The sequence below is a fragment of the Alosa pseudoharengus genome, unplaced genomic scaffold, assembly GCF_046254945.1.
Source record: "Alosa pseudoharengus isolate Yale_2024_CS ecotype anadromous, Long Island Sound unplaced genomic scaffold, YU_APseudo_1.1 YU_APseudo_1.1_scf_16, whole genome shotgun sequence".
Lineage (NCBI taxonomy): Eukaryota > Metazoa > Chordata > Actinopteri > Clupeiformes > Clupeidae > Alosa > Alosa pseudoharengus.
The window spans coordinates 15,657,869-15,673,838 of NW_027468630.1; the positions used below are offsets into that span (position 1 = coordinate 15,657,869).

A 15,970-nucleotide genomic window follows, 5' to 3' on the forward strand; every position below is an offset into this window, starting at 1 on the left:
CTGAAAACAATTAACACCCTGATTTATCTTAATTACATTGAGTTGACTGTGTGGCTTAATCCACAGATGTAGTGGAGCACTGTCAAAGTCCTTTTAGGCAAGTCCCTCCACTCGGCGGCCATATTGCAACGCTTTTTGGGCACTCATCGGGCATCCTATTCGGCAGAAATGCGCCTGAGCAAGGCTTCACTACACCAATCTTGCTCCAGCGGCGAGTTCACAACAAATAATTGGCACGATGTCTTCACAACACACCATATGATTGGCTCAATGTATTCACATCACACCACATGATTGGCTCAATGTATTCACATGTCGACGTTTTGCCGAGGAAGGGGTGGGATATGTGTAGACAACGGCCATATTGGCTTTCCTAACTAGCCCTTTGCATTTCTATGGAGGATTTTTTGAGTGCTGTGTCTCCTTATTAGGAAGTCTCTGGCACTGTTTCCTTATGGTTTGCTAAGGAGTAACCCTTTGCTTAAAATAGTGGAGATCTGGGACGAGAGAATTTAATCTAATTTAACATAATTACAGAAAACTTCATTAAGATTGAAAGGCATTTTTCTGTGTATCGGTGTTGCGTTAATCCCACATGTGTCATTTGACTGTCCTTTTTAACTCATATCACTATAAAAATCCCATAAAACCGGACAAAAATCAAGGCTCCCAATACCGTAGCCGTAAGGTGAAGTTGACGGGCCATGTCTGCCTGCACGGAGCTACTGGACTGCCATGGGCTCATCTGCGTTTGATGGGCGGGGTTTTGCGAACGGTCAATTGAACCAACAACTTTCAGGCTCCTGCACACACTAACCCAGCTCCTTAACCACTGCACCACACACACACACACACACTACTGCACACTAGCCCAGCTCATTAACCACTACACTACCACCACCCTACACAAACACACACACACTACTGCACGCTAGCCCAGCTCCTTAACCACTACACTACCACCACTTCAGACTGTGCACATTGCACACCATTCAAATGAGCCCATAGATGTTTTCTGCCCAGTACTTTTCCTACACACACACACACACACACACACCATTCAAATGAGCCCGTAGTTGCTACTGTTCCATTTACATTCCCGCCGGCGGGACGGTTACCCACCTCCCCCCAACATTCTAAATCAATTGTATGCACCATATTGCTATGTAGCATTGTAGTAATGTTATACACCATTTCAAAGCTTTGACTCTTGGGAATCCAAAAATGACAACTTTTTTCATGTACAATCTGTATAGTGCTTTACATTCTCAGATTAATTTTATTATGTCTCAATTAAATTTGATCCAAAATACCCCCCTCCCCCTCCTCCGCTTTTGGTGCTACCCTGACTTCTGGCTGCAGTGTAGCTGCAGCACAATAAGTAGATGCGACATATTGGGTACTGAAATATTCACAAGAATCCATAGAAATGGAATCTTCATATTGTAGTATCCAATATTAGTTGTACAGATGTATAGTCTATCTTATACACACTCATTGAACCAACAAAGTAAATGCAAAAATAGAGACTTTTTTGTAATTATTCCATATTTTGTGTCAGTCTTTATCAGAACACCTGACATACAATCTAAATAGTCCACAAGAAACCTCAAAGTGTTACCTTTCATTTCAGACCAGGATTATGCTTCTACACAAAGGGGTTCATGTGCAGTAAGCATTTGATTGTCAGTATGCATTTTGGATAACAAAAAGTCCTATAGGGAGTTTCCATAGGCATTTCACAAATGCATGAGCATACCTTGGCAAATAATAGTCTAAAGCACTCATATTTTCATTCTATTTCGATCTACTTTTGCACACAGCTTTACAAGACCTGGTGCTAGGGCTCAGTTTCTAAGGGATATCAAGTGACCTAGAAGGCTGAAATGTGGTCAGTTCAGAGATGCTTGTAATCCGGCAGAAAGAAAAAACTATATTCTAGCCTCTGTAACTCTGTCAGTACAGTACATCACACAGTTATTTTGACTGTTTCCTACGAAAACTACAGGTTCTGAGCTTTCTATAGAGGTCCAGCATTTGATGATTCGCCCCAAAAGAGGTGGGAACAATGCCCTTAATAGGCACAGTGCAATTTCAGGCAAAAACTTGAAATTTGTATTGAGATCCATGTGGTTAAGCAGAAGCATGTATCCAAAGAGACGTACAGAAGCAGAATCACATGCAAGCTACAGTGCAGAGGAGACTTTAGCTACACATTAGTACTGCATTCATCAACACAACAGTGCTGACATTATAAGGACTAGTCCAAATGTGCTAGCAATACTACTGCATCCATGTGTGTTGTGTGCATGGTAAGTGTGTGTGTGTATGTGTTTGGAAACAGTCTGCCAAATGTTGACCAATGTGACAGATTATCAGTAAAACTCTAGTTAACCATACAGTCAGGTATAGTGTTGAGAAACGTCAGATTATCAGTAAAACTCTACTTAACCATACAGTCAGGTATAGTGTTAAGAAACGTCAGACGATGTTTCCTTATTTTACAATCAGCCTAAAGGACTTGATTGCAGAAATTAAACAAAAAAAATAAAGAACTGCTAGTTGAAAATAAATACTGGCACTGTGATTGGAAGGTCACTGACACAAACAAGCTTTTATTTAGATTGTGGAAGTCAAGAAGTAGCTAGCTACTTCTCCCTAGACGGTTGTAAGCTCATTCTGTGTGAAATAAAAATGAGGAATATGCTAAATTTAACCACGCGAGTGTTTATTTTCCAGTAGTTCCGAGGTCTATGCATGCACGCCTCTTTTGATGAGTTGTTATGCAGTTCTGTTGAGCTCGTGAGGTGTGAGCGCGTTCGCTCGCTCAGCAGTGGTCCGGATCGGCCGTCAGGAATACCTCGGGACTCCTTTCATGAAGGCCGGAATTGATCAACGTGCGCCTGGGGATGTCCGCATATCAAAGTAGGCTACTGCCCAGGTCGCGAGGTGTCAAACGGTTGATCCGCCGGGTGTGTTTATTCGCTTGTGCCTGACGTGTATTCCAAACAGCGAACAGCGAATACAAAAGACACATACACTTGAATAAACCTGTGGCCCCATATAGCTTTTCTTTATGTACAAACATGGTGCTTAGAAATAAATACATCAACTCAAGGTTTAAGTAGAGCCTACATTTAGCCAAAATCAGTGGATCCCACCCTGAGCACACGGTAGGCATTAATATAGCTCAGCGGATAGACTTTCCGCGGTTTCTCCGTCTGTGATATCCGGGATGTTTCCGCGTGCAAAAGTGTTTGATTGTAACCTGAGTACAGGTGTCGCATATGACGGTGCAACACCAGTGGAACTTGCAGTTGCAGCTGCTTGAGGTCTCCACGCGCCGCTGCTCCACGCGCAGTCCGCACTCGTGGCAGAGGCGTTGGCAGCTGCGTCGCTCCCACTGGGAAAGACTGTCACTGTTCTGCAAGCACTCGCGTCCCTCGGTACCATGCAGCCCCAGGCTCAGGTTCCGCGCGCAGTAGTCGGGAGATTCCTCAAGATAGATGAGATCAGTGCGCGTGATGCTACTGAATGCGTCCGCTAGCGCACCACGATTGTCAGCGCTGTTGCCGGCTCGCACGCGCCTCTTGTCCATCTCGAGCTTCTGCGCCTGGTCATGCTTCACCTTCAGGTAGTTCCCCACATCTCGGAACTCCGCGAGCTGCATCCAACAGGTTTGTAAACTACAGCTTTGTGAAAGCCCGTGACACCTGCACACGCGCCTCATGGTGATCTTCACAGCCTAACGGAAAAGATGACACCATAACCTTTCAGCTTCACCAGTATAAATGTATGCAGAAAGCTATAAAAATGTATGGAGGAGGTGATAGAGGCGGGGGTCTCACCTGTCGACCAGCCTCGTTATTGTGCAGGTTCATCTGCGCTCGCGAATCTTGTCCAGTTTCAAGCGCATCAACATATTGTCTGGACATTCTCTCGCCAAATTCCACGTTATCACTACAGCCACCCCACGTCCACCCGCGGCCACCTGCAAACCAATTACAGATCAGAACGGAACTGAACCGGCCGTCCGCCTGCCAGTAGCCTAAGCAGCAAGAGGTGTGAGGGTGTATGTGTGTGGAGGGGAGAGTATTCATTTGGGGATATTAAGATGAACACCAGCGGCGTGTCTGGGATTGGAGAGCTTGAATTAGAGGTGTGCAGAATTGGAGGGATTCTTACCTGGTTGGCGATTTCTGGAGTTGTCACACCTGCAGTTGGCGAGTTCACCTAAACTACAGTTTTTGATGAGCGTGAACATGACGCCTGCCGCACTTATCGCGTGTAGAAATGACGTCTCCCTGGTGGCTGTGGGCGAGTTACGGTAAAAGTGAAGTTAATCAAATGATTCATTCGATATTTCTAAGTGAAATTAATCAAATGAATCATTCCATATTTCTAAGTGAAGTTAATCAAATGATTAATTCGACCTGTTCATATTTCGTGTGCTGCAGAGTGACGTCATACCTGCGCGTAGTGTTCCAGGAGCAGTCAGAAGTAGTGCGCTCTCGGGACAGTTCCAAAGGTCCCACGCGAACTGCTGTTTACATTCTTGAATCCCACGCCGTGCACCTGCCTGCACGCTACTGGCATATGTCAGGTCAGCCTGGGAAACACAACAACCAAAGGTAATTTCTGATGTACACACACGCGCGCGCGCCCGCACACCAGTTTCCTTCAATGGACTTATACGCATAGGTCCCCTGACAATTTGAAGCCCCCTTGACACACGCTCGCACGCACGCACACACACATGGTGCTGACCAGGTGTGTTTGAGCGTGTGTGTCACAATGGGCATAATATTGATGTAGCATGTGTGATCTGTCTTGTGGTTTGTTGTTGTCTGTTGGATATTAAGCCGTGCCCTGCCGAGGAACTGACTATGTAAATTAGCCTAAGGCTAACATTGCTACAGTGAATCAAATGGAAACATTTATGTCCTAACAAATGCCCCTAACAAATGAAAATAATAAATAAAGATAAACACACACACACACACACATTATTGTGCTTATCATGCTCTCATTCGTACATTGCGCTGGGCAGACACACTCCTATTGGTCAGCATCCCAGAGAACAGTGGCAGCTCCGCTGATCTGTGGCGCTTACCTTTGGACCGGACATCAGCACGCTGTTCAGCACCCTGAAATGAGCACAAACGGATCCGCGTCACCGACATGAACACCGCACCAGACATGCATCATGAACATCAAAACAGAGACACGCATCCTGCTTCCTCTCAATATATGCTTACCAAGCGCACGAGGGCACGAGTTGGGAGCTCGCGAAAACCCACAGGCAACGCAATAGCAACATATTCGCGAGTCTGTGACACGAGGATGAGCTGGGGAGCGTTTGGTGTTGAACCCTGCCAGTGGCTCTAAAATCTGCTGAACTCTGTGCCACGCCGTCGATTCGAAGCCCAAAACAGGCATTAAAGTCATTGATTGGCCGAACGCCAAGCTGAGGGAAAAGGAACGCCTCCAGAGAATATCAAAGAGGGTCCAGAACGTTTCCCATTTCCCACGAGCCCACCAGATATCCCGCTGCGCACACCGCCAATAAACATTTGGGACACAAAGACACGTGCACACTGAGCTACAGTTATTCTTTTATTTTGGAACATTATTATTTGATAAGGTAATATATATTTGGTTGCATGAGAGGAAATAAAACACAGCTTTGGCAATTGAGCAAAATAAGTTGTATGCTCGCTGACGCCCGTGAGATGAACAAGTGTGTAGGTGAGATGATGTGCTAAAAAACAGTGCTCAAAGCACGAAGCAACTGCTACTGCCACATTAACCAAACTCAGCTGTGTTATGCAAGCAATAAATTACATAAAATTAAATACATTTCATTTAATTGCGAGTTCACAGAACTCTAAAGTCTTTTCACACCGAGTCCATCGGCTCAGTTTTTGCGCGTGTGCTGTCTCCGCCTCGTGCCATTCTTTGACCTACGGCCTTTGTTGCGTTTCGCACAGTAATATTTGGTTACCACCTGAGTGCAGGTGTCGCACGTGACGGTGCAACACCAATTGAACTTGCAGTTGCAGCTGCTTGAGGTCTCCACGCGCCGCTGTTCCACGCGCAGTCCGCACTCGTGGCAGAGGCGTCGGCAGCTGCGTCGCTCCCACTGGGAAAGACTGTCACTGTTCTGCAAGCACTCGCGCCCCTCGGTACCATGCAGCCCCAGGCTCAGGTTTCGCGCGCAGTAGTCGGGAGAATCCTCAAGATAGATTAGTTCAGTGCGCGCGATGCTACTGAATGCGTCCGCTAGCGCACCACGATTGTCAGCGCTGTTGCCGGCTCGCACGCGCCTCTTGTCCATTTCTAGCATCTGCGCCTGGTCATGCTTCACCTTCAGGTAGTTCCCCACATCTCGGAACTCCGCGAGCTGCATCCAACAGGTTTGCATGTTACAGCTCCCCGACACACCGTGGCACTTGCACGCGCGCTTCATAGTCGCCCGCACAGCCTGTGTAGAGGGGAGAGGTCATTAGTATCACGAGCGGTGGTCACCACAAAGGAATAACCAAGCTGAACAGTATTAATAAAGACTTGTTCTCGAGATTATGCGACTCTGAACTTTGAGCACAAATAGGTAAAAAAAAACATGTTATGGTTTGGGTATGGTTATGGAATATAACAGACGCCCGAAGCAGGAGAAGGAAAAACGAAAGGTATACGTACGAGTCGACCGGCTTCATTATTGTGAAGGTTTACTGCAGCTCGTGCATCATGACCGTTTTCCAGTGCATCAACGAACTGCTTTGAGATGTTCTCTCCAAAGTCCACATTGTCGCTGCACCCGCCCCACATCCAGCCGCGTCCGCCTGTTAACACAACGAAGGTGAGACCACCAGCATGAGCGCAAATACATTATACATCCAGAGTGGAGCTTTGACTGAGTTTTAAAGCTGCCAATGTCGAGGTGGATTGTGTTGAGAGCGGTAGAGGTCCATACCCATTTTGCCAATATTGGAGTCGTCGCATCCGCATTGACTCAGCTCCCCCATGCTACAGTTCTTAGTTAGCGCGTGCATCACCCCCGCTGCACTGATGGCGTGCACGAACGCAGCCTCTCTCGTGCCTGTCAGCAAAAGATAAGAGTCATGAGCAATCTGAACACGGTCCATGCAAGTCACAGGAACTTTGTTAGACGAGTGCGAAAGAAACTCACCCCTTCTCGCTCCGCTGTGCGTGGAGAGCTGCAGCGCGCTCTCTGGGCAGTTCCACCTGTCCCACGCGAACTGATGCTTACATTCCTCTATGCCTTTGCGCGCGCCCACCTGAACGCTGCTTGCATAAGTCAAGTAAGCCTGAGAAAAAACAAATACAAAGTTAAAAACATAAAGTTAACTTGTTAAATAAATAACACAAAGTTCACAAAACAACACTTGTTAAACTGATGCACATTGCACGGTGGTCAAATTCAGATCTATTTAAATATGCAACATAAGCATTTGAATTATATTCTGGTACTGTTTCGCTTACCTTAGGACCAGTCATGAGGAAATTATTCACGGACCTGAAGGGAACACAAATGACACGCGCTGGTCAGTGATGCAGTACAGAACATTCTAATAAACTTATGTAAGCCAACACACAAAATAAAACATGCCAAAACAAGTCGCGGATTTTCAAAAGGGTTGAAAATGAAATGAAGACTCACCAAGCACTGGTGGACAGCGCGTGACCACACACAGACAGAAGAAGTGACACAAGTAACTTGCAGATGCTCATTTTAGCCAACCGTCCGTTGGTGAGGATAGTTCCAGCACGAGGAAAGAGAGAAGACTAATCTGGTCTCTCGTGAGCCAGGGCATTTATACTGCAGCCAGCTTGACTGACAGGCATATTTTCACCTCTGACATTTGGCCGTAAATCGCGCAACGATTGGCTGGCCGGCCGATGGCGGCTGGTAACAACACTTCAAAGCTTTCACGTGCATTTAATGAGAGTCCCTTCCTTAGTTGCTAACGCCCCATCATTTGATTATTAGTAATATTGAACACTTATTAGTAATATTGAACACATCGTTTGATTATTAGTAATATTGATGAACACTTTTTCCTGCACATCGACTGCATGATGAGGTTTGTTGTAGTTTTATGAATGGCGCGAGAGTATGCAGACGTCCTGGATGTAGAAGTGTGTGTGAGGGGGGGGGGGGGGTTGTCGCAGCTTTCGGGGGTAGAATTGTAGAATATGACAGTGTTGGCCACTCATGATTGCTGTCGGTCCACTGTGCACTGAATATGTCGCAACTTTGAACACGTATAGGTCAACTCAAACCACCACCAACAAACGGTGCAACTGATCGGGAACATATTTGTGCACTGAAACTCTGAGGACATTGTAATAAAATACTTCACCACTGCGTGCTAACAAGCATGCAAATACAGCGCGACACCTGGGTCGGCGTTGGCACGGGAGTGTTAATAGATTCGCTGATGCTGCCATGAGAACAGTTCAAGCTTCGTAGAAGGCTTTCTCCCAAGATTTAACATGCTGACCCCAACAGGCCTGTGCTATCGGACATTAGGCTAATGTGTTTGACTTGGATAAAGTTTATTCGTAATGGATGGTTATTTTGGTGGATTATGGATGCGCAGACTGAAAACTAGTTAACGTGCTGTGATTGGGGCATCACCAGATTGTTGCGCAGTCTTAACTACTTTCGATTACTTGTCAGATTAATTTCTAGATACTTCATGAAGATGTTATATTAATCGTTCGACTAGATTAATTGTTGAAACCAGTCATTATCATATGCGCCCGCGAATCTCGAATCAAATCGTCATCTTCTCCAAATCCCTTTATTAGCTCGCCACTCACTTTATGTAAGACAATAGGCAAGCCCTCGAGCTCCATGGATTACCCTCTGCGCTCGCGCCAAAACAATAGTGGGCTGCGCAAGTGACGATAATCCGTTAATTGGATATCAAGTTTTCACTGCGCGTGAATCGTCGCACCTTTCACACGGTCATCAGGACAGGGCAATATCTCAAAACACAACTCTGCTCGCGCTCACACCCAATCCTCAACCGATCCCACGATACAGACCGAAACACAGTCTCAACACTTGTCCCTGCATACCGCATCTCCATTTCTATAATATCAGACTGCAGCACATACATATGCACAAATATACTATTTCTCGTTCAATATGCATTTAACCTGTCATTCAAAACGTGCCCTTTGCGTGCTCAGGTCTGTTGTAGAACTAAATGACCTAAGACTATCTGATGCCAGACCTTGAGCTCTTAAGAGCCCCGAAACCGTTTAAAGGCCAGTGGTGTTAATGAAATCGACTGAATCGAAAACTCCAGAGTTGGGCTAGTTGAGTGTGGTATGTAATATGACGCCTCCGAGGGAGGTTGTAAATGGATACATGTCGTGTAGTAAGCGTCTTGCGCGCAAACAGCAGACAACCCGCAATCAGGCGGACGCCAGTTCTCACACCCCGCGCGGACGGGGGGAAGCACGCTGCAGAGTTCAAAGGAGGTGTGGGGCTCCTCGCGCCTCATTTCTGAAGTCTGTACATAGACTCCCTCGCAGGAAGGGCGACAGTCAGCACGAGACAGAAAACACCTGCCGGTGCTCATGCGCGAGGGAGACCGGGAAGCAGGATGCGGTGAAAGCATACCATTGGCATAATTATTACGACATTCTTTACATAGAAAATAAATACAATCCCCACAAATTAAACATAAATAAAACATAAATACAGTTCCCATAAATTAATATCCTTAGATTAGATAGATAGATAGATACTTTATTCATCCCAAGGAAAATTTTAGCCATCCAGTAGCTTATACAACCATAACACAACAAACACACATACGCACATATATCTCACATAAAAATCACTCACAGAAATGTATACATTTAAAGGAGCAAGTGAATTGATTACGCAATGCGTGTGAAAGATAAAAAGTTTGCAATAGGAAGAAACTTTAAAAAAAAAGACAGAGCAACCGAAAAGGCTGCCACTCTTGACGGCCTGCACACAGATTTTTTTTTTTCTAGTTCAATTTAGCCTATAATAAGTAGGATCTCTTCCAGCCTCCATTAGCTTAATCATGAATGGACACATGGCGACACCACTGGTGCAGAGCAGCGCCACGAGCTGCAGATCACTGGACAACAGAGAAACGGACATACAGACAGAGCTGCAGAACACTGGAGAACAGAGAAACGGACATACAGACAGAGCTGCAGAACACTGCAGAACACTGGAGAACAGAGAAACGGACAGGCAGACAGAGCTGCAGAACACTGGAGAACAGAGAAACGGACATACAGACAGAGCTGCAGAACACTGCAGAACACTGGAGAACAGAGAAACGGACAGGCAGACAGAGCTGCAGAACACTGGAGAACAGAGAAACGGACAGGCAGACAGAGCTGCAGATCACTGGACAACAGAGAAACGGACATACAGACAGAGCTGCAGAACACTGCAGAACACTGGAGAACAGAGAAACGGACAGGCAGACAGAGCTGCAGAACACTGGAGAACAGAGAAACGGACATACAGACAGAGCTGCAGAACACTGCAGAACACTGGAGAACAGAGAAACGGACAGACAGACAGAGCTGCAGAACACTGGAGAACAGAGAAACGGACATACAGACAGAGCTGCAGAACACTGCAGAACACTGGAGAACAGAGAAACGGACAGACAGACAGAGCTGCAGAACACTGGAGAACAGAGAAACGGACAGACAGACAGAGCTGCAGAACACTGGAGAACAGAGAAACGGACAGGCAGACAGAGCTGCAGAACACTGCAGAACACTGGAGAACAGAGAAACGGACAGACAGACAGAGCTGCAGAACACTGGAGAACAGAGAAACAGACAGACAGACAGAGCTGCAGAACACTGGAGAACAGAGAAACGGACAGGCAGACAGAGCTGCAGAACACTGCAGAACACTGGAGAACAGAGAAATGGACAGACAGACAGAGCTGCAGAACACTGGAGAACAGAGAAACGGACAGGCAGACAGAGCTGCAGAACACTGCAGAACACTCCTACAGAGAAACGGACTGCAGAACACTGGAGAACACTCGTACAGAGAAATGGACTGCAGATCACTGGAGAACACTGGAGAACAGAGAAACGGACAGGCAGACAGAGCTGCAGAACACTGGAGAACACTGCAGAACACTCGTACAGGGAAACGGACTGCAGAACACTGGAGAACACTCGTACAGAGAAACGGACTGCAGATCACTGGAGAACACTGCAGATCACTGGAGAACACTGCAGAACACTGGAAAACACTCATACAGAGAAACAGACTGACACACAGACAGTTTGCTGGCATCTCTCTCTATCTGGGAAACAGAGACGTGTGGGTCTATCTGCGCATAGTTTGTGTAGTTTGTGTTTTGTATCACCACCCTACACACACACACACACACACATGCACACAATTAGATGCACTTTCCATAGCATACATCTGCAAGTACAAGTCCAAAACTTATATGCCACACAATCATACACACACACACACACACAAACATTCACACACACAGACACACACTCACACAGACACACACACACTCACACACACACAATGTTGTAATTCTTTTGTCATTATTGGGAGGTGTAGGCTATTGAAGCCAGCCACTTCGAAGCACTTGTGCTAAGCTAGGCTAGCGGGGGGTGCGTCAGACCGAGTAACTGCATGCACGGAGATGAGAAGGGTATCGACTTCTCTAACTTTGGGGAATATAGTGAATAAGCTTTAGCCCCAATAAGTCGGCGTGTTCCTTTAAGTTATTAACATTTAAACATTTTAACTTTTACATTTTTAAACTTCAGAGTTATAGCTACAGCATTAGAATAACATTTAAACTACAGAGTTATAGCTACAGCATTAGAATAACATTTAAACCACAGTGGAATTACCACTGCATCTATCAAAACTAGTACTAGAGGATAGGATGCCTACATATGAAGTACTAGTACTAGAGGAAGGGATTCCTACATATTGGGGCAGCCGTGGCCTACTGGTTAGGGCTTCGGACTTGTAACTGGAGGGTTGCCGGTTCGAACCCTGACCAGTAGGAATGGCTGAAGTGCCCTTGAGCAAGGCACCTAACCCCTCACTGCTCCCCGAGCGACGCTGTAGCAGGCAGAGATTAGTGTGTGCTTCACCTCACTGTGTGTTCACTGTGTGCTGAGTGTGTTTCACGGATTGGGACCAAATTTCCCTCACGGGATCAAAAAAAGTATATATACTTATACTTATATGAATATTATACTTATATGAAGTACTAGTGGGAAGAGGAGGGAAGGGAAAAGTGGGAAGAGGAGGGGAGGAAAAGTGGTAAGTGTGTATCAGGTGTGTGTGTGAGGGGGAAGAGTGGTATGTTTGTATCAGGTGTGTGTGTGAGGGGGAAGAGTGGTGAGTGTGTATCAGGTGTGTGTGTGAGGGGGGAGAGTGGTATGTTTGTATCAGGTGTGTGTGTGAGGAGGAAAAGTGGTGAGTGTGTATCAGGTGTGTGTGTGAGGGGGGAGAGTGGTATGTTTGTATCAGGTGTGTGTGTGAGGGGGAAGAGTGGTGAGTGTGTATCAGGTGTGTGTGTGAGGGGGGAGAGTGGTATGTTTGTATCAGGTGTGTGTGTGAGGAGGAAAAGTGGTGAGTGTGTATCAGGTGTGTGTGTGAGAGGGGAGAGTGGTATGTTTGTATCAGGTGTGTGTGTGAGGGGGAAGAGTGGTGAGTGTGTATCAGGTGTGTGAGGGGGAAGAGTGGTGAGTGTGTATCAGGTGTGTGTGTGAGGGGGAAGAGTGGTGAGTGTGTATCAGGTGTGTGAGGGGGAAGATTGGTACGTGTGTATCAGGTGTGTGTGTGAGGGGGAAGAGTGGTGAGTGTGTATCAGGTGTGGGTGTGAGGGGGAAGAGTGGTACGTGTGTATCCGGTGTGTGTGTGAGGGGGAAGAGTGGTGAGTGTGTATCAGGTGTGTGAGTGGGAAGATTGGTACGTGTGTATCAGGTGTGTGTGTGAGGGGGAAGAGTGGTGAGTGGGTATCAGGTGTGTGTGTTAGGGGGAAGAGTGGTACGTGTGTATCCGGTGTGTGTGTGAGGGGGAAGAGTGGTGAGTGTGTATCAGGTGTGTGTGTAAGGGGGAAGAGTGGTGAGTGTGTATCAGGTGTGTGTGTGAGGGGGAAGAGTGATGAGTGTGTATCAGGTGTGTGAGGTTGTCATAAGCTAGGAGAGGAAGTATTCATGGAAGAGTTGTGTCTTCAAGAGTTTTTTGAAGATAGAGAGGGACGCCTCTGTTTTGATGGAACTCGTTCCACCATTGGGGGACCAAAGATGAAAAAAGTCTGGATTGAATCAGTGTGGCATGAGGGGGGCAGTGCCGTGGGCATGAGATGAGAGGGGCAGTGCCATGGGAATCAGGGGGGCAGTGCCAGATGACGCTTCAAGGCAAAGCCTTTATGAGAGCACTTCGTCTGCAGTGAGTCTGTTAGTCTGCAGTGAGTCCTGTTCAGATTCAACTTTATTGTCATTGTGCAGAGTACAAGTACAGAGACAACGAAATGCAGTTTGCATCTAACCCAGAAGTGCAAAAAAGCAGAAGTGCAATGTGATGTACACAGTATAGGCAGGTGGTGCAGTATAAACAGTATAAGACATATAGTGCAGTGTAGACAGTAGCATACAGTTTTTTTCAACTGCTTACACACAAAATATTTGCTTGTCACACAATTTTCTAAACATGTCTTTCAAACACCATAACTCCACACCAAATCTACAAAACCATACAGTAATTCTCAGTGTTTGACTCAGTTTTCAATTTCCTAAAATACATTTTGCAAAAGACCACACACAATTTTCTACCTAACACATAAAATTCTAACAGGAAGTAGCTTGATATCATTGTTCAAACACAACCTATCAAAATAGCACACTTATTCGCCACTTATTCACACTCAGTCCTCAATATACAAACACTCATTACTTTACTGAACACCATCTGATCATTGCCCTAGTATAGGCCTATGAATATATACTCTATATAGAAGTAGAGATCCTTTACATCTGTTCCTAGAGGATTTCCGCGGATTTAGCATTATGTTCTACAAAAAGCCGACTTGACGTAAAACTTGTGTTTTGTCCCAAGTTAGCATTAGCTAATGTTGTTTTCTTTGCCTGTGCTTTCTGCGCATGTTTGTTTCTGCAGTTGAAAGGGTCTATAGGCCTGTGAATATACACGCCCAACTGCCCCCTCTCCCCAAACACACACACACACACACACACTTTTTTCTTCTTTGAAAAAAGCAAAGTAATTAGATAGTCAGTAATTTCTTTCTTTGGAAATACAGTAATTTCTATCTTTGGTAAAATCAGCTTTTCCAAAACTCCATGTACATCTGGTGGTCATTGTACTTTGCTTCCTTTTTTTGAAAGTGTGTGTAAATAGTTGTAAAAGCAAAATGGTATGGTTTACAGTAATATAAATTAAATATAAATATGTGCAATGTTTTAGCAGTAACCTTATAAGAGTAGAATGGATATGCAGTAAGAACAGTGTATGAACAACATGTACAGATATGTGCAGTGTAGTAGCAGTACAATATAGATATATGCAGTGTATTCGTTTTTCTCGATTGTTTACACACATTTTCTGAAAGCATGCCTCATACTTTCACAACTCTACACACAAATTAAAAAACACACACACACAGGGCAAAACCCCTCAATTCTCCTGCAAAATGAAGCTTTACATTCAAAACAAAGTTATTTCTTCTCAAAATGGTATTTTGTTTTCAAATGACACACACAAACCATCATATGAATAGACATTTATAAAAACCAGTTGAACACTGACGTGCTCAATGTAAAACACTATGATGAATGGAAAACACTTCTTCTCCAGAATATTGTTTTTATACTCAGAACACACAAATACACTGTAATAAATATAGTTTATTTTTCCCATAAAAACAATGTACACAGTGTACATCCCAACCAACACAAAGTTGCACTTACAGTGGTCTACATACAAAACAACAGAAAACGTTACAGTAAAAAAAAAACTATTCTGCATCCTCTCTTCTGTTTAGGTCTGGCCACAGCACCTTATCCACATCACAAGCATTATGCTAAAGCTCTGATCGCTAATTGTAAAACTGTGTGACAGGTGTTTGCCCATGTGATGAGTCAGTGTGTATAGTAGGGCAATTGACTTTAGAATTTGAATGGCAGTGTGTTTCTTGTGAAAACAAGAGATTTTCTTCATGAAAATTGTGCCAAATGCAGAGAATTGTGTGTAGTGTTTTGAAAAAAGTGTTTTTTAGAACTGCAATTTGAGTGTAAAGCAGGAATTGTGCTTGTAGTTTAGCAGAATTGGTTCAGGGGGTTGGTGCACGAGTTACATGTTGTGGTCATTGTGTCTCAAGTACCAGTAATTGTGCCATTAAAGGTGACCTAGTCTTTGTTGAATAACGGTAGTATACCCGCATTCAAGAACATATGAAAAGAGCTAGACAGAGCTTCACCAGAAATTGGGCCAATCTACACAACGGATACATATTACATAAAATGTATCTCACCCCCCCCCCCCCCCCCACACACACACACTCTCATTCTATTTCCTCCTTTGCACACACCTGCCCTCCCACCCCCTATATGGTAAGCAAATTGCAGCAGTGGTTGCAAAGTTCCGAGGTGCACTTTCAGGCTGTGCAAGCGGTTTACAAACTTTTCATTACTAAAAGAAATGCACGAGATGCGTGGCTGCTGTTCATTTTTAATCGGATTCCCACTACATTAAGATAGGCCATACTGGTTGTACTTCCTGGCAGCATACTACATTTTCTCTCTCTATGGGCACGAAAACAGTTTCCACATAAGCACCTTAGCCTACACTAAAGAAGGCTGCTGATTGCATTGGCGGTCATACAGTAGCAATATATAGTAAACTTTTTATTGGGTT

At 45.1% G+C, this 15,970-nt stretch overlaps 2 protein-coding genes across 3 annotated transcripts; both read right to left on the reverse strand.

Moving 5' to 3' along the window:
* Positions 1-3,190: 3,190 nt before the first annotated feature.
* Positions 3,191-5,128, reverse strand: LOC143126103 (protein Wnt-8a-like). The gene is made up of 5 exons (XM_076288020.1): positions 5,114-5,128; positions 4,471-4,609; positions 4,186-4,311; positions 3,849-3,991; positions 3,191-3,745 (listed from the first exon to the last, which is right to left on the reverse strand). Exons 1-5 carry the CDS (start codon positions 5,126-5,128, stop codon positions 3,191-3,193), a joined length of 978 nt encoding a protein of 325 aa, XP_076144135.1.
* Positions 5,129-5,917: 789 nt separating this feature from the next.
* On the reverse strand, positions 5,918-14,585 carry LOC143126213 (protein Wnt-8a-like). 2 transcript variants are annotated; one of them, XM_076288127.1, is made up of 6 exons: positions 14,567-14,585; positions 7,504-7,538; positions 7,190-7,328; positions 6,974-7,099; positions 6,700-6,842; positions 5,918-6,484 (listed from the first exon to the last, which is right to left on the reverse strand). In XM_076288127.1, exons 2-6 carry the CDS (start codon positions 7,516-7,518, stop codon positions 5,918-5,920), a joined length of 990 nt encoding a protein of 329 aa, XP_076144242.1. In that variant the 5' UTR covers positions 7,519-7,538; positions 14,567-14,585. The 2 variants fall into 2 exon arrangements, with proteins under 2 accessions (XP_076144242.1, XP_076144241.1); XM_076288126.1 differs by lacking the exon at positions 14,567-14,585 and adding an exon at positions 7,682-7,752 and having other exon boundaries at positions 7,504-7,537.
* Between the last annotated feature and the right edge of the window lie 1,385 nt (positions 14,586-15,970).